We start from the raw sequence: 23,016 nt of genomic DNA on the forward strand, positions 1-23,016 counted from the left end.
GAAGCTTCCTTGCAGTTACATACCTCACCTTCAAGTGGAAATTGTGGTCGGCTTCATGTTGTGAGTCTGAGACGACTCTTAAATTTATTGCATGCGATAAACAGACAGAAGAGAATTCATGCCATCAGTTTTGCCTGGATTCAAACCAAGGCCCTCTTTACTTCATTTGAATTCACATTCTGCTATAAGTGGGGGTGGGAAGTGGTAGCTGTCTGAAATTACAAGAAGAACCTTTAGAAGCACTTGAAAGTAAATCACGTAGAGGATCAGCTGGAGATTGCTTGATGGTGGAAGAGGAAACGGGCATCATGATCCCACTGAAGGTACAGTGTGATTGGGGCTCTCTCTCCCTGAGCTTATAATGAGCCAATGTTTGAGCTGCTGTCCACCTACCTTAAGGATGTTTGCAACAAAATGGACTGTGACATTTCATTGAATGCGTTAAGCTTGTAAGACAAATTTGTTTCTCAAAACTCATTAATGTGATAAAACCAAACTTTACCAGGTACATTACATTATTGTAAACACATTCATCCAAAGCAGTAGGGATAAAATGAGTAGATTTAGTTGTAGGCAACGTTTGCATTAACTTCTTTCTAACTATTAGCAATAATGAAACAAGCCACGTTTAATCCATAAATTCTCATGGGGTCTGCACTTCAAGTTCTGTCTTATTTAAATTTTCCTCAAATTAACTGCCAGGCTGATGTAGAGAAACTAATTAACCCTTTGAGATCCAATGCGGTTGTCTTATTCCCCCGTCTCCAATAGTATCTGGCACAATGGAGTAAAGAGAACAGTGTTGACATTGGAATTTTAATAAAGCAGCATTGCTTTCTGGAGGAGATTTTGATACTGTTCAATTTCAGCTGGGTAAATAGTCAACCACGTAGTTTTGCTTGCCTGAGTACTGATGGCAGTAGGTTTGAATATGAGAAGTGTCAAGACTTACAAGCATGCGCTACACACTACCACCACCACCAACTTGCATTTATATAGCATCCCTCACACCAGATAGCATTCCTGAATGCTTAACGTTGGCGGAGCACAATGCTGAGATGGGTTGGGGGGCGTGGCGGGGGGACAGGGTGGGGTGGGAAAGAGGTAGATCGAAACTATGATGACGTTGGTCTGTGTGGATACGTTTTGGTGAAGCCTCTCAAATGTTTATAAAACCAAATTCAAAATTGCAACCATTGTGCCCACTAAGTAAAAATTCAGTAGTCTCAAGAATATTTTAGGAGCTAATTGTTTAACTCTTCTCTTTTAAGGATAAAATCTTCCCCCAACCACTGAATTCTCTTTGGCCTTTAATGATCTCAACAGAAACGGGTGACAAAATATTGCCTTTTTTAAATTGGCTTTGTGATATTAACACAAACCAAGGTTGCAGAAGGCAAGAGTTATGTGGATAACCTATCACAGCACAGCAAGTTGCTTGGGGTGATTGATTTCTGTTGAGATCATTAAAGGCAAATTTGGAAGATACATATCAAACCTTGCTTTTCCTTTGCCTGTGCAGTGACCCCAGTTCTTCCTTGTCATGGAAAGGTAAATGGGAATGCAGCTCTTCAATTCGGGATTAGTTAATAATTGGTGCATTGCTCAGTTAAGCAGAGCTGTGGTTGAATACAATTCGAGTCGGATAAAAGGTTTTCTGAGAGGAGAGTAACGCTGTTGGAAGGTGTGACAGAGGGTTCTCTAAGGAAGTGCTTTTTTGTTAAAGAGATGAATCAATTTGATAGGTGGGGAAGGGAGAACTATATTAACATCAGCAAAGTTACTGAGTTCTGAGTACAAACGCTCATCAATAAACAATGCTGCAGTGATGTAAAAAAGCAAGTCAGTAAATTATACAGATTGTTCATGTTTAATTGTAATTGCTTTTGAACGTTACCAGCTCCTTAAACGATTATGATGAAGTTTGATGCAGCCTGAATGTTGGTGAAATTAATGGTTGAAACCAAACCTAATTTGTCAAAAAGCCAAATTGAGAATTATGCAGAAGAGCCCATGGAGAGATGGCCCGGGTCAGTGAAAGCAGCTTTCTCTGTATTGTCAGCACCAGGCTCTCTTTCACCTGACAGTTCCAGAGTGTGTACCTACATTTATAGCATTATCTATGGCAAAACAAAGAGTGGAGGTCAGGTTGTTTTGGGTAATCAAAGCAATCAGAAGATCAGTGAGTGAATAATTGATGTCTCACTGCATCAATAAAGCCTTGCACAAAGCAGGCTTGCTTTACTGAGAAGCCTGGATGTTCTGTAGCTGTTATTAGGGAGAGATTGGTCTGACACAGAAGTAATAGGTGAGCACTGGGATTCCAGCTATAAATTACATTGTCACTACTAGCCAGCTCTATGCAGCCACTGATGGGGAATATCTTATTTTGCACCAAAAGTGGGCTATTACAGTTGAATTAACCTTTTGACAAGATGGCACTGACCTACATGTTGGTTTAAGTAGTATTCTTTTTGGAATCAGCCTGGTATATCTCCCACGGTAGAGAGCATTGCTGTCTTGTCCAGGTGCAGTTGGTGGTGGTGGAGAAAGGGGAGAGAAAGGAATTATGTTCAGCTTGTTGTGAAGTGTGTCCACACCTCGACAAATACAAATCAAGAGTGGGTTCTGTTTCTCCTGTCAGGAGCTGTGTCTGTCCAGATACATGGGACTTGATAACAACTTAAAACTCCTGCACAAACATATAATCACCTGCTTATCGTTTCCTGCAAATTAAAGTGTACTGCTCCTCCACTTTCAACTATTTGCTGGTAACCATTCTAGAGCTGTTGGTGATTTCAGGTCAATTCCATGGGGGTGGGGGGGAATATGGATCAGATAAGTGTTAATATTCTCATTTCATAAAAGTTGAACATATATAACTTTCATCTAATTCAACAGAATCTATGGTTTGCATTGAGTAATCCAACACCCTGAAGTGAAAGACGCTAAACAAATTTTGTTCTTGTTGTTGCATGGTACAAATCTAAGGTTGGTGGGTCTGAAAGGCAGTTGCTGGATATCTCAATCTGCGAGCTAACACAAACGATACAGCATGCTTCCACTAAGAGACTCTCTTTTATATTTGGTAACATTAGGTTCATTTCATCCATGTTGCCCAGGATTATTGGCCTGTTTTGCAGCTGTCTAACTGAAATCCAGTTCATCCGGCAGTGTGATTCAAAAAGCCGGTGTCACAAATGGAATTCTGCTATTTTGTTTCTGAAAGGTCACGTGGCAGATCGCAAAGAAATGGCAGGAAAACGATCACACGAATATAATAGATGTCACATGACAAAGTGCCCCCAAGATGACTGGCAATATGGAGAAACACCACATTTCATTAGATCTCAGGCGCAAGACATGAGAAATTGCACGTTGTGTTACATTCGTGACAGACGAGACTAGCCATCATTCCTTAGGCAGTCAATTTCACTTCAGTAAGGAGCTGCAATAATGTAGGCTCTATGCTGGAAAATTAAGTTTACTCCCCTCCCAGACAGTTTGTCAGAGAAAGTGGTGTTATGGGTTCGCAGATTGGTCTTTACTTCTTGGACTTGGGTTGAAATCTATCACAGCCTGATGGAATGGAAGCTTCTTTTGTCTCCTGACTATAAAGGTCCTATAGGAAATGGGTTTTGGTCAATCTTCATCCAGTTCCAAGTGGGTGTGTGCTCAGTGCCCCAAATTGCTCTGAACTTAGCTCCAAATTGGCAAACTGACTCAGAAAGACAACAGATGATGCAGTGGAGGACGTGTGTCTGAGGTTGCAGATTGAGCTGTTTTGTTGCCGCGGTGTATAGGCAGCAGATGTACATGGTCACAGTTTGTGAGGAGATGAAGACACACAATTCTTGTAAACAGCAAAGTATTTTTCATGTGGGTCTGAATATTGCAACTATTTTTGAAAAAGCAACAAACTCGTTCTCTCACTTTCTTTAAGGAAGAAGCATGTTTGAACTTGTTAGTGTGTCAGAATGCGTGCGCCTAAATCTTCAAATATGTCACCCAAGAAATGAACTCTCCTTTCGATTCCTCACTGAACTTGACAGGCATTTTTTTGTTATTGTTGATCTCTGGTTTCTTGTCGGAAAAGCAAGAAGGCTGGATCTGTCATCTCAAATCACTTTCAAAACACCAAACTTCATGGGGTGGGGGGAGAAGATGGGGTGGAGGGGAAAATCTGACTTGATCTGCATCTATTGGAGAAATTGAAAGAAAAAAAGTTAACCAAAAGGGAGCTATGGTAATCTACAGGAGAATGAGAGAGAAAAAAGTAATGCCCCCTTTCCCCCCGAAATTGTCAGTTCTTTTTACTCATCCTCTAACTTCACTTTAGTGGCCATAGAACACAGAAGGAGGTCATTTGTCTTGTTTTACCTGTGTTGGTATCCTGTAAGTTCCATTGTTTAGTTACATTTTCCTGGCTTTTATCCGTATCCTTTTTGTTTCTATTTTTCAGATATTTATCTAATTCCTTCTTAAATTTAAATTATTTTTGTCTTTGCTCTTTTAGTGATTAACTAAGATCTGTGCCCTCTAGTTACCTATTCACCAAGAAACAGTGGAAATAATTTATCAAAACCTCTCAATTTTAAACCATCTCTCAGGTTCCTCTTCCTAACTTCTCTGTTCTAGGGAAAGCATACTCCAGTCTCTCATAAGTAAAACCTCTCATAAGTGGTATCATCCTAGTGAGTTCTGAGTGAACTGGGTAGTGATTGTTGGCTGGCTACTAGTCTGTGGGAGCTTCATCATCTGAGGCCAATCATTTTATTGGGACGCATGGAGTTTGTCTGACCAGGATTTTCCATGAGCTCTTGCGGAAAGCACTTTTTTTTTCTGGAAAACTGTCATCCTAGATTTGAAAGAACTAGGCATTGTCGGCATGTGTCTTGAAGAAGGAAGAGATTTTTTTTTGTATGTGACAACTCTTGGATCTCCAGCGTTCCCCTGGTACCGTAAAGCAATTGAGAAGCTGTCAGCGCACCATTTCATTCCTTCAAATGTCACCGCGAAGGGAGCACCTCACCAGAGATGTAATTTATTTTGATGCTTTCCCTGGAATCATTTGACATGTCCTGCAGAGAAGGTGAGACCGAGGAATTGAGAGGATTTGTCATAAGTCTTAACTGCAGCAGTAAAATTCAAGAGAGGAGCCATTTACTTAATATGCAAACATCGTTTTGAATGTTTGAAACTGAGAAACCTGGGGCAAAAAAACAAGATCTAGTGCAGGACAATATTTGGGTTGAAAATGGTGGGAGAAAGTATGAATTCTGGTCAAGCAGTGAGAAAGCTTGATAGACAGTGCATTCAATGGCAAGCTATGCGATTTTAGCTGGTTAAACCCTAGCAGTATCCCACCACACATTCTGAGGTCTTGGTTTTTCAACATTGCACCAAAATCTCTTGGAAATTTTAGGTAAGCAGGATACATCCCTCTGGGGAAGCGGGTGTGCATTCCATTTCAATACACAAGAATTTCCATATGAAGATAGGATGCATAGAACTCTGTGATTGGTTTCTACGTATGTCAGACACCTAGTTGACCACAAAAGAAAGAATCAAAAAGTTGTGATTAAACTGTACAATGTTAGGGTTTTAAAAGCTATAGAAGGGAGAACTAGTGAGATAGGGAGTTTCTAGTCTCCCTCCTGCTTGGCGACTGAGGTTTTTTGTAAAGTGCTTCAAGACATTATCCAATGTGGAGGGCACTTTATAAATGCGAGTGCTTGATGCAGAGCAAAAGCCTAGGATCTAATCGTTCAATCACATTCAGTAGATAACCTGTTAGCCTGAGAAGACTTTTTAATCCCCAAATAAAAATTAATATGCTAACTGGAGAAAACACAATTTGGAAATTGTTTGGAAACTGATTTGGTAAAGGTTAAGCTGCCTTAACCCTACACTACATAATTGAGAGTACCTGACTTTTGTTCTGCAATATGTGACCCATAATTCTGTCAAAAGGACCTGCTGGATTTACCCTTCTGCTTGACAGCAATACAATGGGGAACTCATCTCTACATATTTTATAAGTCAGCATTTTAATGTACTCTACATTCTCCAGAGTGTGTTTTGTGCTGCATGCACTGTGCGCTAAGACTCCCTGCATGGAATGAGGGATAAAATACCCAATTAGGCCACTGAAAAATAAATAATTTATCACTGGCCTCCTTTGGAGACTAAGCTGTGGCCAGTGTTCAGGGTTCCTCACGTCAGGAGACCAGCTGCGTGCTGCATTTCTTCATATCATGCTGCTGGAACAGATTGTATGTCACAATGGGTTTGTCTCAAATATTAATTGCCGTTTTGGCTAGCGGCGAGAGTTTAAATTTTTGACATTAGCATCAATTTGGCAATCGTAGGCCCAAAACGCTTTTTCCGCTTATCTAAAGAAATGTTCCTGCTTGCTATTTAATTTTTCTCTCCATGAAAGTCACATCGCTAGCAGTATGTTTTGCTGCTGATTTATCTGTAGGACGGTAAGAATGTACAGCCAGGCTAAGATGGCAATCACTTACACTCCAAAATATTTCTGTGCCTCACGTTTGATGCTGTTTGCAGTTTCCTTGGCAATACCACCATTAAAAACAAGGTTATATAAAACCATGGCATTTTATTCAGCACTATTGATATCCTCACATTTGCACCAGTTCATGTGAGGACTATGATGCATTTCTTTTGTAGCTTTCAGAATGTGCATATTTTCTATTCCAACAGCTGCAAAAAAAGAAAGTATATTAATCTTTAATGACGAATATTATCAAGTATGAAGTATGGTTACTGTGGAGCATTTCATCAGTACCACTCGACTAGGCGGCTAAATCAAGCACATGGTGAGATGCCGGTTTGGTGAAATGGGAGAGGAAGAAAGTGGACATGAAGAAAATACTGAGGATAGGATCTGCTTCATTGTGGTCGGTGGATTAAGATAGAATCTGGCTCGGTGTGGATTTTTCTGAAGACCTGTAGCCAAAACACCTGCTCAGCTGACATCAGCCATAGACTTTATCAGTGAGCCCCTCTGTCAATTCAATGAGCACATTCTTTTCATTCCTGGTGCAGATAGGGTAGCAGTTCTCTGGCAGTTACTTACTGACTGCTTACCATTGGCATTCAGGAGCAAGCCAGATGCCAGTTATCCTTGAGATACTGGTTGAGTATATGGCGAAAGGGATAGATAAGATACCTTGGCCTCCTTTTGGGCTCAGCTTGATACACTGGCAAAGATTTCTAACATTTTAAGAGATTAATAAATTATACATCTGAAGCCTGAAAAGGGTGGTGGTGGTTATTCCCCTATAGAGGATGTTTGTAGAGACATAGACGTATGACCTGCTTTTAGTGTGCCTCTAAGAGTCTAAATCATTAAAGCAGGCAGCTTTTTAACGAAGGTTGTATCTTGTGGGACAACTCTATTGCTATCCAGCTACCATGCTGTAAAAAGGAAAGGGCGTCTTACCATTTGTGTAAGTCCCTGTACAAGGATTGCATACCACTGTATTAACGTAAGATATGTGAGAAGTATCCTTCAATATAATATTGTATAATAGAGTGGGGGAGGGGAAAATCATTTTCTCCCTGTGCCTTCTCCTGAAGCTATTTTTGCTGTCAGAGATGTATTTGTCCCTGGTGCCTCACACAAGTGTCTATTATTCATGTGAAAGCCTAGACGGTGAATGTCAGGCTATTCAAATGTAGGGGCATCTCAGCTGAGAGCAAATCTGTTGTCCACACGTGACACCAACAGGAGTCACTGAGTAGTAATTAGGAGTGGGAATCGGTCGTAGATTTTTCACCTTCACTGATTCAGAGAACTGTTACCAATTTTTGTGCCCACTGCCACCAAGGTTGAGAGCTAAATCAGCACAGATTGAACCTTTCTGGTCGGTCTGAGATCAGTTCTAGGATCCCATATTTCTGGCGCTTTTATTGTCTGTGCCTGTATACCTCCCTCATCCAAATTCATCAAACAATACCAGATTAATTGAATATTCTTCATTGCTTTTTGAACGTATTAGATGCCGGGTTTGCCTACTTAACTTTTCCCTGTATTGCAAAGTAACCCTTTGTGGGAAGCATTTGCTATATTTTGACATTGTAAATGAAAGGATAGTCGTTATCAGATGTCTAATTCACCATAGTCTAGAAATCAAATGGGTACCCTTTCTGATCTGTTTAGAAACTGGGAAGTAGCTTTAGGAATGAGGCAACTAAAAACTAATTCAGAGGGTACAAGATACAGGAGATCGTAGAACTAAATTTACAATAGGTTATTAATATGCAGCCATATTAATAATACACAGTACTGAATTTAGTTTGCATGTTCACTTGGTGTCAACGTTAACGGAAATATTACTTACTGATGATGGTTGTAAAACTTTGCACCTTTTTACATTAAACCTGTTTGCTGTGAGTTTACACTTAGCACCTTTATTATCTGTGTGGCAGCCAGCAATTCCTGTCCTTCCTCTGCACCTCCACTTGTTCTTCTTTATTGTTTTTTGAGAACCAGGTGTCTGATGCATGCGAAAATCCATCATCATACTTAAAAATATCCAAGCCAGACAGAGTTCCGTGCATACCACCTACAATTGGAAATTCTCGTTTTTGGAATATACACTTTCTCCTCGGAGGGGCATATCTTGCTTACCTGTCCTCAGCAAAGAAGGAATTACTAAATTTCAGTGCATGTGAATTTGTTCCCTCTTACACCAGTTAACTGCTCCATACCCCAATGCAGCTGTCCTTTGAGCTCTTTGAGTGCATCGCTTTAAGCAATGTTCTGCATTAAAATTGCATCGTAAAAGGGGCTATGCTTAACAGACACCGGAATTTCAGACCATGAGTGAGTTAAGCAGGCAGTGTTAATTGTGATCCATGTATCCATAACCCTTTCTCACTTATTAGGTTTTGTTTAGGTAATAAAAAGAGAAGGTACTATTATGCCACCCAGTCTCTCTCCCTATCTGACACGGGTACATATAGTGTGCTTCAAATTACTTATCTCCCCACTCCCCAACTCTAACCCCCCAAGTAGAAGGGTGTGCGGTCAATTCTAGCTACTTTACTGCTGCCCCAGAAGAGACCAACTTGTGCAGAACAGATAAAGAATTGAACCTGGGACTTTGTGAAATGTATGGGTGTTTCACAGAAGGAGTAGCTTTTTCAACTGAAACGTCAGGGGAAATAGAGAACAACAACGACACATGTGTGGGAACTATCCTGAGTCTATTTGTCCAGGAGAAGGTCCAAGGATAGTTCAGGGCAATACACCTCCAAAATATTCAAGTATTCAAGACCTGAGATAGAACACTATAGGCTGCTTCTTCCTGTATTTAGATATCACATATCAGGATTACCAAAAGCCCTTGCAGCATTGTGGTGTAGTTTAATCCCCATCAGATCATGGCATCTTGTTTTGACTCATTGGCTGCCCACACCTCCTCGCCCCGGGCAGACAAGAGGGTCGGGCTGCCTCTCCATCTGTTCCCATAGTACCAGCCGTCACTCTCAGAGCCTGAGCTCAGCTGCCTGCAGTGAACAGCTGGCAACAGTGTTCTGCCTGATACCTGTCTTAATTCCGGTGCAGCTGGGTGGCCACTAAGCCAAGCCAGATACTGTAATTAAACCCCCTAGTGCCTGAAGACAAATGGCTTAGGGTCATTCCCTCTTTTTTTTAAAAAAAGGACTCCTGATCTGGGTAATTTGTTCCAACAACAAGTCTGAGCAAACTGATAAGTACTTTGTGTTAAAAGGGCTTTGAGTATTTGTATTACATGATGTTTCAATGACCGGGTAGAGTATGAACTTGAGACCTTTGTCGATCCCAGACGTGGAGCCGTTTCTGGGGGAACCTGCTCCAGGGTATGTACGATGGTGTTTTCTTTTTTAAAAAAATATATTATTCCGTTCCGTTCTTCCATTTGAGTCACTGACGTTATCTACCCTCTGCAGCTGGTACAGTAATGCCTTGGGGGCCTCTCACTCACTCCCTCCCTGACCACCAATTATGATGGAAAGACACCAGGTGTAGTGAAAAAGCTGTATTTCGTTTTGCTACTTTGCATTCCTAGGTAGCAGATTTTAGTCAGAGCAGCAGATGAACACTACAATTAACCTTAGTGCTTCTGGGTTCAGGGATGTAACCTCTGCTGCTTCTGGTCATTATCCAGTATCTCCACCTAGAAAGTGCGAATGGTTGGATATCGTCTGTTGGGAATAACTGTGCAGATGCTCACCTGGGCAATGTACTGAAGAACAAATAACAACCCTTTCAATCCTTTCTAGTATAAGTTGATTCTTGTACAAATGCTTTTACCTGGGAAGAGTGGGATATTAGTTCCAACTTCTGTCAAACTTATGACAGTGAGTGATAACCACTGGAAAAAAAGAGATGCTCTGGTCAATGGCTGGAGTATTGTGTTGGAGCACTGACCTTTCGCTCTGGGAGCTCGGTCTGAATCCAGGCAGACTGATAGATGATTGTACTGATTGTAAATGTTTCTGTGACAGTAAGGTTGGAGGATCTCCAGCCTCGTTCCTTTTTGGGCACAAGTCCCCAAAACTCTACATAGTTTTTTGCACAAATTAGCATTATATTTGTCAGTTCAGTCAGAAGTCACAAGATGACTTGTTTGAGGAATGCCAATTGAGTGATGTTCAGTAGCAAACCTTTTGATGTTGGGGCTAAGGACATAATTTGGATCAGAATGGTGGGAACTGTACTCTGGACCTCACATGACCTGTAAGAACAGATTACAATTGCATGACAAAGCAGCGACATATGATCTTCCTCTCTGTCAATTGCAGATTAGTTCACTGCTCTCAGGCGTACAAACACACAATGAGAAAGCCAAAAAGTTCATTCCCTACTTGGGATTGTGACTCTGGGCACAGTTGAATGAAAATCCCTCCCAAAAATCCCTCCCAAAAATTGTCCTGAAATTATCTTTTTAAAAAAAAAAGCAGTTAGATGAACAGCACTTAAGAGAACTTGAAAAGCAAGGCAATATTGATAACCATAGGTTTTCCTTTTTTTGTTCCCTCCATTCCCCTTTTGTGTTGAGGTATAGTGGAGTCTCGTACATTATGGTTACTCAATCCATGACTGTTTGTGGGACACTAACATGTTTGTTTGACTAGAAGACGTGAAAACCGCTCTATCAAATGCAAGGATTATTATTATTTTATTATACTATGAGTACAATTGGCTGCCGTGTTTCGCCCACAAAATATACAGTCAATTCACTTTACAATATATTCTGTGCAGCGCTTTGAGGCATCTCAACTACGTGATAAGGCGCTATATCAAATGCAAGGTTTATTATTGTCTTTAGACTACGAACGTTGTCAAGTTATTCAACCATGGGAGGCATCGTATCCAAGCCCTAAATTATCCTTGCCTCATGTCCACCAGGCCAATAAAAGACACAGGATAGTAACAGAGTGAGAACTCTGGTTGATTTGCTACTTCCAGTTTTGTGCCACTGAAACCCATCGCCACCTTGGCTGAAATCAGCTAACTCAGCACAAACTGGGGATTAAACCTGGGAGTTTCCCCAGTCTGTACTCTTGTTTTTTTTCCCTGTTCATAACTGGTGATCCTTCACACTCAGAAGTCTAGAGGTTGTGATAGGATAGTTTTTTTGCAATACTAACCCAGGTTAGACTGAAGTTAATCTCTCTAACAATCACCTATAGGACTGATTTCAGTTGCCCTCATTAAGATGTAGGTTCATTACTGTGCTAAAACAGATTTCCATTCAAGACTAGGAGTCCTTGTGAGTGTTTAAGAATTTATTCTGCAGTTATATGAACAAAAGCATAAGAAGGGGGAAATCCACCATTCCAGATCATAGCCTAAACATTGACCTTGCGCCTTTTCAGTCGTATCTCATCTTCTGAGTAATGCGTGGAGATCCTGTTATGGTAAAAGGAGTGGTACTGAAAGCGTTTCCTTCATGTGTGAGTTTTTCTCAATCATATAGAGTGTTATGCTATACATTGAGCTTGTTTGTACCTTTCCCCCCACCACCCTCACCTGATGTTGGTGAAACTACAATGATGTCTTCAGAATATCCTCATTGAAGCTGCACTGTCTGCATTTCTCTGATTCTCGGTTTTAAAATGGAGTTGTGCACAACACTGTAAATGCCCATTTAACAGCTGCCTAATGGATACACTGCTTTACAGGAGTCTTGCTAGAATCTCAATTTTTTTGCATATTCATGAGAATTTTAACTGATTAATTGCTGAATCGATCAAAAAGACTACATATACATTTAAATGAGCTTTTTTTGCTTATCAAAGTGAGAGATGTAGTGCCAAGAAATAAACCTTCTATTTCGGTACTCATTGTTGTCTTTGAGCATTCCCGGGCCAGGTTTAGCAGGTTGAGATGCAGTTCTGCTGCTCCTCTGACAATGTGACTCAACTAACAACAAAAGAATGCCTCTAACGGCAGAGAACATTTTCTGTTTCCCACACCAACCATTCTATGGTTCCTCTGAGTGAAATTGCCAATTTAGTGCCACATTAAGCGTAGGTTCACATAAGCCATTACATCAGCAGTCAGAGAATCGCTTTGGTTTCTCATATACGCACCATAAAAGGCAAGGTATTTTTCTGTAGCTTAAAATCAAGTTGTGATTATGGATTGAGCAGGGAAAGGGTTACTTAGACTTGTTCCGCACCAGCTGTCAGTTGTGTAACATCAGTTGAAATAAATGGAACATAAAATTGATAGCGGCAGATGGTAAATATTTTGGACTGTACGATGTCTAAACTCATCACTGTAATTTTGGCCTATTTGATGCTGATGTTTTTTCACTGCTGTTACATTTTCAGCCTTGTGTGTACAGATTTATCCCTCCTTAGATATTGGCTGCACCAATGTTCTCAAGTGGATTGGAGTCCCTTATTGTATGAAAGCTGTGCCTTTTCTGGTCTGTGTCCCCTGGTTGTTAAACTTTTCTTTAGATTTGACAATTTTTTTCTGATGCATTTTGACTCCTTTTATTCTCCTCTTTCTGTCTTCTCCCCCCAATCCCTTGCCTCACTGCACATTTCGTGCATCATTTCCACAGTTGACAGACGGTCTGCTCCCAAACCACTTTCAAATTGTGGTTACGTACACAAGATATTTTAGATTGATGCTCCTTTCCTCATGGAGTGAAGCAACTCCCCTGACACCCTCAGGCAATCCACCTCATTGCATCCAGTTGTCTCCTAACTATTACACCATCCTGTCTCGTAGCCTCAGCTCTGAGCACAGTTTTCTAAGTATAGATACTTTGACAATAGGTTTGGACTAAATTCATTTGCCATTTTTGTAAAGCAACCAGGCTTCTGTTGAATCTATTTTCCAAACTAGATTTGTTCCATTAATTGCATTAAATGTAGCTTTTAGTTTTCCAAATTCTCAAATCCCGAGTCAGCAAAGGGTGATTTGTAGAAAGCTGATGGGGAATGGCGAGTCACTTTGATCATGATCATTTTTCTACATTTTACCGAGTTCTAATTCGGTGACTTTTTTATGCATATTTTGTAAACCGCAAGTAGCAATTAATGCAACAAATTTAGCTGGTTCAGAAGCAATTTCCTAGGGATAGATCATTGGTGTCTGTTTATTGTTTGTAACCATGGTGATCAGTAACACAGGACTTGTTCTTTCGGGATCACCCTCTATGTGCCTGCACCTGCATGCTTCAACTGTGCACCAAACAGGCCAGTCAACCATCAGCAGCACCTTGTGTTTATTGCAGACCTGCCCAGTTTTGTCAGGTGTCTTCAGCCCCAGGACCCACTTACCTCTTTCTCCTCTTCCACTCCACCCAGAGATTTATGGATGTAATATTCATTTTGAAAGAATGAAGGGTTGAGTCCACCCACTGAGATTCAAAGCCCAAACATTAGCTTATGGGGTGTTGTGTTTCTTGTTGGATTGAATAATCTGGCTAATGGCTTAATGGCTGACGGGTGACGTATTGTTTAATTATGAGCAAAATCGAAGTGTCTGTTTGCACTTGCAAAGTAAATTTGACATTTCAGGAGATCTTTTGTTTTTAGGTGAAGTTATAGATGAGACCATTAGAGCTGTGCGGAGAGTGTATGGGTAGAAGCATTCACTCAGGCTTTGACTTGAGTGAAATTCAGGGGCAACAAAGTCATAAAATATTAAAATTAATTGCTGTTGTATTGAGTGAGGAATTTGATTCTGCTGTCTTGAGCATTGCTGAATTTTTAAAAACTTATTTTACATTGCGTTGTTCTGCATTCAGCTACATTTTCCTGAATCGTAAATTAACCATGGGTGTCTGACGAGCATGCAAAATTCCTAATTAACTTTTCATTACACATTATGCAGTAAAGAGTATCGGCAGTTTGAGATTTATAAAAGGCGAAATATGTTGCGTGGAAAATTAATTATCTGCACTCCTTAGTTTAACCTTCGTCTAAATAAGTTTTATACAATATAGCATAAAAGAAAAGAAGCCATATTTCATATTATTTTATATTACACCGCTCTCTTCCATGTCCCTTTCTTTTTTAAACTTTAAGATACTTGACTCATGCTGGGATACTAAGTGAAGATTCTTACTGTGGAAGCCTTGATGGTGAGGCTATAGAACCATGAAGAAAGGGGCATCGCAACTCAACATCAAGGGGAAGAAAGAAGTGCTTAGAAGTGGGAATCCTGGCTTCCCTTCTTTCCCCCCCTCGCACGGTTGGGAATGAATCGGCAACCTCGGGATATTATAGAGCCAAGCTCTGTTTGAACTGGTTTTGAAATGGCCTGCAATATAAATACACCATAACATTGCTCTCAATTGTGTTGTGGTATGAGACAAAGGGGAAGGCAGAAATTTAATCTGTGCATAATGCATTGTGGTGCTTATGAAATTGTCCAGCAATAGAGGAATGTGCAAATCTTGTGCTTTCTGCCTCTCTACAAGTTTTGTTTCTGCTTTCAAGGTCATATGATCTCTTCTCCCCACCCCCCCCCCGGATATTTTAAAAGCAGGACAGCTGCCTGCAGCTAGTGCGGTGTGCTTGTCTGCCTTCTCATGTTTGTGTGAATAGAATATTACATGTTGATCGTGACTGGGAGCTGATCTTTTTGTGACATAGTTCTTTTAATCCCATGAGAACCGAGCTGTTGCAGTGATTTTGTCATATTGAGAAATGTTAGAGAGAAACAATGAAACTGTTTTGGTTACACTGAATTAGTGATCATGCTGGATGGATTAGTGCTCAGTTTGTATCCAAGTTTGTGGCAAAACTGGGTTTTTCCTTCCACAGCTCTCCCTTCCCCTCAAAATGTAGATTTAAACACATTGTGTGTTAAAAATAGAGCATTGGTACAATGTTTAGGATTTTTGGGTGTTGAGTTAGAAGGTATGGACTAATACTACTTGAGCTCATAATTCAGGCTTGTAATCTCGAGCAGTCCTGGGATAGCATTACTACAGGTGTCGCCCTTTGGGTGAGACATTTGCTGCTGGGTTAAGACTCCTTCGTCCTCTCTTTCCTTGTGCTCACCAGAATCCGTGTCTTAAATAGGGATTGGTGGTGCATTCCCTGCTTGGACTTCTCTGGTCCTCAATCCTTCTTGCCCACAAAATATACAGTCAATTCACTTTATAGTACATTCGAAAAAAGGATAAGGTGTTATATCAAATGCAAGGATTATTTATTATCTCTCAGCCAGCAGGCCCTAACCAACTGTAGCAACAGAGAGATCAGCCAACATGGTACAGACTAAAGCAATTGTGACCAGTAGTGCTAAATAATATATCAAGCAGTGTACAGTATTTGTCAAGTGAGCCCTGTCTTGCTTTTCTGGTCTGTAAGCAAAGATAAATGCAGCTTACAAATGAAAAGGATAGTGGTATCATTTCGACATTTTATAGGTACAAAGGTTGGATGAAAACAAACTCTATATTTTGATATGGTAGTTATTATGTATTACAGCAACTACTGTATCTTTCTTGTGTTTTATAAGACAAAATTGGGTGTAACGCTTCAGGATCCATTCAGTACCATTGAGTCATGGCAAACCTATGGCTGGTTTGTCAACAAAGGGTTTTTGAGCAGGAAGATTTGAGCAGACTGGGATAAGGAATTCTATGAAGTGTGATTACAAGTGTGCCTTGTAATAATAATAATCCTTGCATTTAATACAAGGCCTTGTCATGTCTCAAAGAGCTTCATAGAATGTACTGTGGAATTAATTGACTGTGTTTTGAAGATGAGACGTGGCAGCCAATTGCACCCAACAGTTTCCCACAAACAGTCATGGATTGAGTGACCGATTTTTTTTGAAGGGATTATTACCCCCGGAAAAGCAATCTGCCAATCGATTAACAACCAGGTTCCTACTCACAGCAGCAAGGTAAACAGGCTTGTGGAGTAAGGAAATTCACCTAATGTTTCGCCTTGCCCGCGAATCAAACCCAGATCCTCTCACTTGTGAGGTGAGTGCTTGAATCACTAAGCTACAGGATTCACAGGCCTGTTCCTTCTCATGTTGGCTGTTTTACTCACTACTTAAATGTGAACCATTGAAAGGAGATTAATGCCATATGGAGGAGGAAGTTTTGGGAGCTACACATTGTGAACATCCAAGAACATAAATCATGCAATATAAAACCCATCCAGCTTGCCACAGTACGTTTAACCACCCCCATTAACGATCACATTAACTCCATCTCCTGAAAAGATACTCGCTGATATCCAAAGGCATTTGAGAAAACACTCCAAAAGATGGAAACATTCCTATACTCTGATTTAAAAAAAAAGAAGAAAATCTGTATACTTTATAGCGCCTTTCACATTTGGAGCATTTACTGTAAAGTGTAATGTGTCCTCTCCCGCACTAGGCTCCGCAACTCTTATCACCTCCATCCTCACCCAACTCCACTGGCTTCCCATCAAACAGAGGCTACAGTTCAAGATCCTGGTCCTCAACTTCAAAGCCCTCCATGGTCTTGCTCCCTCCTACCTCTGCAACCTCCTAACCACCTACCATCCTGCTCGCTCCCTCCACTCAGCATCGCTCTGGCCTGCTTCACGTCCCCCGCCTTGCTCGCCCCACTATTGGCGGGCCAGTTTGGGGGGTGGGAGTTGGAGAGAGAGAGAGAGAGAGAGGAAAGAAGAGGATGTGAAATGTGAAAAAATCATTTTGGGATTGGGTTGCACAATATTGCTTTGTGATCATTCTGGATGTCCCGAAGCAAATGTAGAATTTCTCTTTCCTCCCCTTGCACGTCTTTCCTTGACCAGGTGATTTGTAGTGATTGAATTGCTTCTGAATTCTGGGCGTACACAGTGGAAAACCGCAGCAGTGCAGAGATCACAGGTGAAAGAGCAATGTCGTCGTAACCGTGACCCAGTTTCCAGCTCCCAATTGTACAAACCAGTTTGGGTAGCTGAATAATAGAATAGCAGCACGTCAAAGATTTTGTGCACGTTTATTAATAATGCATTTACTTATGTCTAATTTTAGAAGAAAACGCTGAGCACCTGAACTCACAAATGCTTAATACATAGAGAAGACGGTTGGGTCTTCTTTACATTTTTATTTGCCAATTCCGTGTCATGATCTGGATTATTTTTCACTGAAGTTTGAGCAGGAGAGGAGACTGATTGATATCTCCCTCTTCCCCCCACACACCTTTCCACCTACTCCAGAGGTACTGCTCTAATTGTCATGCTATTTACTAATACTGAAGTGGACCAGGTCTTTAATTTAAACAATGGTGAGTGTTTGATAATTTAACTACTGGGTTGTTTTCCGGCCTTTGGTGTTGTTATTTTGGTGCAGGACCAATGGTACTTGCTCCAACAGAGTCCCACATATGAAACATGGGATGTTGTTCATTGTAGTGTTAACACATGGTCAGTCCATTATCTTGGAGTCCATTATTGTGGAGCCCTTTAGCGTGGTGATTAGAGCACTCGCCACACAAGCAAGAGAACCTGGGTTCGATGCCTGAGCATTGAACAATTTACCTTACTCCACACGCCTCTGTTTACCTAGCTGTAAGTTAAGAACCTGGTTGTTAGTTGATTGGCGGATTGCTTTTCCGGGGGTAATGATCTCTTCAAAAAAATGTTTTTTTAAAATAATTATTTGGTCACTTAATCCATGTCTGTTTGTGGGACACTGCTGTGCACAATTGGCTGTCGAGTCTCGCCCATGACATATTCACTTTACAGTATATTCTGTGAAGCGCTTTGAGATGTCTTAAAGACATGATAAGGTGCTATATCAAATGCAAGGATTATTATTAATGCCACTGAATGCCATCCAGTGGTGGTTGGACACATGGCTTTGCCAGAGAGGCACTAGGCAGCACAACAACAACAACAAAATTACATTTATAGAGTGCCTTTCATATCAGGAGGACGTTCCAAGGCGCTGGACAGTCAGTGGTCAAGATAGCTGTGGGTGCCTCAAACTAGACTGACCAGCAACATCTGAGGTACTGGCATCATAAATTGACCAACAGCTTGAAGCAGGCATTACTTTACTTTGCAAATGGCAGCACCTCCTTATTGCACTAGGATTCTTTAGTAAGTAAAAAAGTATTAATAACCTGTATGGTGGCTGCTTCTTTTCTCATGCGTGTTATCATTGACAAGCAAATTGTCTTCGAGCAGTTTTCAGATTTAATTTAATCACTCAAATCAAGAGCACAACAGGGTGCTTCTGTTAACAAGTTGGAAACATATCAGAACTTGTGAAGAGACACTGGTATTTATTACTGTGACTGTTTTGTACTCCCTGAAAGAGATAGAGATGAGCGAATTTTCAACATTTCTGATGGAAAGCTTATAACCAGTTTACCATTGTTCACTTGCAGAGCCTTCTTTGTTGGAGTAATTGTACATTTTATATTGCAAGGTAGTCATTTTTTTTCTTGGGCGGGGGGAAAGGTAATTGTTTTAATTCTTTTCCATCCTCTGCTGAAACATGCTGGGAATCTATTCCACAGCTTGACTATCTGGCCATTTTTCGCAAAAGCTTAGTCGGTGAGTATCGGCAGGTAAAGCCAGTTGGCGATGTGCCGTGGTTCTTCAAGATTAAGCTAACCCGAGTATTGATTGCAAATAAAAGGAGCAACATGGGCAAACCCGATGATGGCACCACATGCTGCCGACACGCATGCATGCAAGGCTCACTGAATAATACTCCAGTTAGGGAACCTGGCTGGCAAACTTGCGATCCTTCTGCTTTAGAAAAATTGGAGTTTGTACCACAGGAGGGAAAGCAACAACAAGATTACATTTGTATAGCGCCTTTCACGTTGGGAGGACGTCCCAAGGCGCTGAACAGAGTACAGCATTTCATACCCGAGCTGGGGTTGGGGGGGAAGGGAGGGTAGGGGAAGGTGGGTTGCCAATGGCATGGTCGAAGAGGAGGGTCTTGAGGCAGGACTTGAAGGAGGCTAAGGAGGGGGTGAGGTGGAGTGACTGGGGATGGAATTCCAGAGGTTGGGGGCAGAGTGGGTGAAGGCTCTCCCACCAATGGTGGGGCGGGTGGGTCGGGGGACGTGGAGCAGGCCAGAGCCGGCTGAGCGGAGGGAATGAGTGGGTCGGTAGGGGGTTAGGAGGTCGCAGAGGTAGGATGACATCTAAGTTCCTGATTGGCTTGGTGAGTTGCAGTGTGCAACCATGGAGGTTGATATTGCCAGGGCCTGAGATGCTGAGGGGCTGGCGCGAGCCATTCAGGAGGGCCTCAGTCTTGTTCACATTCAACTGTAGGCAGTTTGCCCTCATCCAAGACTTGATGTCCGACAGGCAGTCTGTCAGGACAGCAGTGGTCCTGGAGTTGAGAGTGGAGGCAGAAAGATAGAGTTGGGTGTCATCCACATACATGTGGAAGTTGACCCCATGTCTGCGGATGATGTCACCAAGGGGAAGCATGTAGATATTAAAGAGGAGAGGGCCAAGGACAGAGCCCTGGGGTTCGCCAGACTTGACAGTGCGGGGGCTGGAGGAGAAACCGTTAGAGGCAACAAAGTAGACACGGTGAGAGAGATAGGAATCGAATCAGGCAAGCATCACTTGATAAACAGTGAATGGAAGTTTTAAGACCCTTTGGAAGAATTCACTGGTCTCCAGGCTGTGGATTAGAAACAGGAGTTAAACTCTGACACAGCACAGTAACTTTTATTAGGTTGTAATAACTTTTATATTTTTATAACTGTGCTGCTTTGATTGAACTGCTGTTAGAATGTTTTTAAAGGTAAGGAGCTCAGTAAAATTTTGCAAGGTCCAGTACATTTAGGTTTGATATCATCCAGGTAATGCTCATCAATTGCAGGATTTGAGCCTGGTCTTGAAAGAGCAGAGTAGTTCTTGATTGACATTTAAGGCATCTCATATAAAGTGGCATGCTATACAGGGTAGGGTGGTCCTAGCTGGACAGGCAGTAGGAAACTTACCAGACAATATTCACAATGGCAGTTTTAGCTGGTTAAATGAACATTATCCCAATACATTACCCTGGGCTCTTGCCAATCTGTGCTTAATACTTTCCGGAATTAGGTAAACAGGGTGCGCCTCTCAGGGGAGAAATTGCGCATTCCAATCCAGACACAGGGAAATGTCCATGTGCAGGTGGTATACATATATGGAGTCTGTCTGGTTTCAATACTTTTAAGCACTGTGATGGGATTCCGCATATGTCAGACTCATAACCACTTAGCGCAATCTTGACTGATGATGATCCTGTCTTCAGCCAGCGTTCATACACATACATTCTTCAGCAAACTCCACTGGATAGCAATGGGAATGAGGATTCCTGGCTGTGGGTTCTACATCCAGCCTAACTCAGCATAGTCCTGGATTGAGCCCAAAATGTTAATTTTCTTAGTAAGTTTTTGCAATTCGCAAACTGGATTGTCAAAGAAATCTTTACAGTCTGAAAGAATCATTTTGCTGTAACGTTTATATATCAAACAGTTTGGAAAAGAAACAAAATACACCAGCAAACACAGCACAATCGGTTAAAAAAAGAGCATATGCTGATATCAGAATGCTACATTTACCAGATGGATTCAGTCTCATATAATAGTGTGAGGAAGAAGTTAGGTAGGAGGAAGGGTACATTATAGAGCGCTACTCTAGCCTCTGATAATCCAGAATAAAAAAATTGGCATGTAAATATGCTTAAGTACTTTTTAAACTCTTTTTTCCACAAAACATGCTGTAAACATTCCTATATTTGAGCCTGTGGTGCTTTCAATGGAATCTCTGTGTGATACTGTTTGTTGTGGATTTACTGTTAATCGGCATTTTCGTGGCCACGACAGAGAGTTCATTTCATTTGAGTCTCTGTAATTATTTGGGTTTGCTCTGCGGGACATCTGCAGCAACAGAAATGCCACTAGACATGTGTTCAAAGGATTGGACACATGTAGCCAAGGAAGAACAGCTGAGGCCAAGTTTCTGTTCAGAATCTTTGATTGGATTTGGACCATTTGTCTTCGATGTACCAATATGTACTAAAAAATCAGGGCTCTGTAATTGTCTGTAATGGAGTAGATCTGACAAACTAACATGCCATCAAAAATAGCGAGTATCTTCCCTCTTTACTGGGCTTTCACAGCCTGTGAATCTTGAGTGGATCCAAACACCTTTCAAAGTGGGCAGGCATTCAATGTAAATATAGGAGTGGGACCACAGTTTCCCAATTTATTGTCATACAGTGTTCCCTTGCCTAGGATGGGACGCTCCCTCATATACATTTATTTATGGGGTCTGGAAAAGAGGTTCACCATTTGCAAAATGTTCTGATTGTTTACAACCAAAGAAAAGTTACTTCTTATCAACGTTCAGTTCATTTGCTTCAGTGACTCTGTGTTCTTCAGTGTCTGTCCACGGTGACCATTTATTTTTCTTGTTTGCAGGCTACTTCCACGAACTCTTGGACCAATCTGAGAAAAATCTCCACAAGAAGATCCAGCAGATGCACAGGCAACTCTACACTGACAATGTTAAAACCTTCAAGGACCTGTTCAATGATTTGCGTCGCTACTACAAGGGGGCCAACATCAACCTGGAGGAAGCGCTGAATGAGTTCTGGACACGGTTGATGGAACGCCTCTTCAGACAGCACAGGCAGCTCAAATCGCAGCACCAGATTACTGACGACTACCTGGAGTGCATGGTTAAGCAGGCAGAGCAGATGAAGCCATTTGGCGATGTACCACGGTACTTCAAGATTAAGTTAACCCGAGTATTGATTGCGGCTCGCTCCTTCGTGCAGGGTCTCAGTATTGGCAGTGACGTGGTCAAGAAAGTGTCTCAGGTATGTGGATTTTATTTTTCTTTCAGATTCGGGCACTATTTGTGCCCATTGGTGATCGGTTAAGAGTAGATTGACCTCAACAATGAATCTGGCTGGAGTGGAATCTGCCCATGTATCAAAATGTCAGACCTGGGAGAAGCCACACTGTTACCTGGGAAGCCTGTGGGTGATTACCTTGGAGTTTATCACACAGATAGCTTATCAATATTAACCACCTTAAACCCTTGTCTGATTTGCGAAGTGCATTTTTTAACATTGCACAGTGGAAGAGTGTCAAACTGTGGCCTCAAGTTCCACACATCCCTTAATCCAGGCAAATGTCGCAGACAGAAACTCAGAATGTTGACAGCTGAGAATGAGAATAACGACATCTCAGGCCAGAGCCATGATGGTGACAACAGCCATTACAAATTACTTCAGCACGTCTTTTCATTAGTCTGTGAGACTGAGAGTTATTTCACAGCTTTCGGCTTGGACTGAGTGCGGTGAATGATTTACCAGATTGTAGATTTTCACTGGGGAAAAAACAAGGCAGGTTAACAATTTTGAACTGAATTAGCCGCTGGTTAAATTTCCACCCCTCCCCTGAAAATGTTCTCCCGAGCTCTCCTGAAGGAGCTGCCTTGCAAGTGCAAAGTGCTTGTCTGTATTTTACTTCAGCTGCCATTCTGCCTATGTGCCCCCCCAGA

At 41.5% G+C, this 23,016-nt stretch overlaps 1 protein-coding gene across 1 annotated transcript in view; it reads left to right on the top strand.

Annotated features, from left to right (window-relative positions):
• The window catches only part of gpc1b (glypican 1b), an 83,874-nt gene that overhangs the window by 39,071 nt on the left and 21,787 nt on the right, over positions 1 to 23,016 (top strand). The window contains exon 3 of the mRNA XM_007909335.2: positions 21,927 to 22,327. Within this exon, the coding sequence (XP_007907526.1) occupies positions 21,927 to 22,327 (401 nt within the window). The remainder of the gene's footprint in view (positions 1 to 21,926; positions 22,328 to 23,016) is intronic.

The sequence above is a fragment of the Callorhinchus milii genome, unplaced genomic scaffold, assembly GCF_018977255.1.
Source record: "Callorhinchus milii isolate IMCB2004 unplaced genomic scaffold, IMCB_Cmil_1.0 Scaffold11, whole genome shotgun sequence".
In the NCBI taxonomy this organism is placed as follows: Eukaryota; Metazoa; Chordata; class Chondrichthyes; order Chimaeriformes; family Callorhinchidae; genus Callorhinchus; species Callorhinchus milii.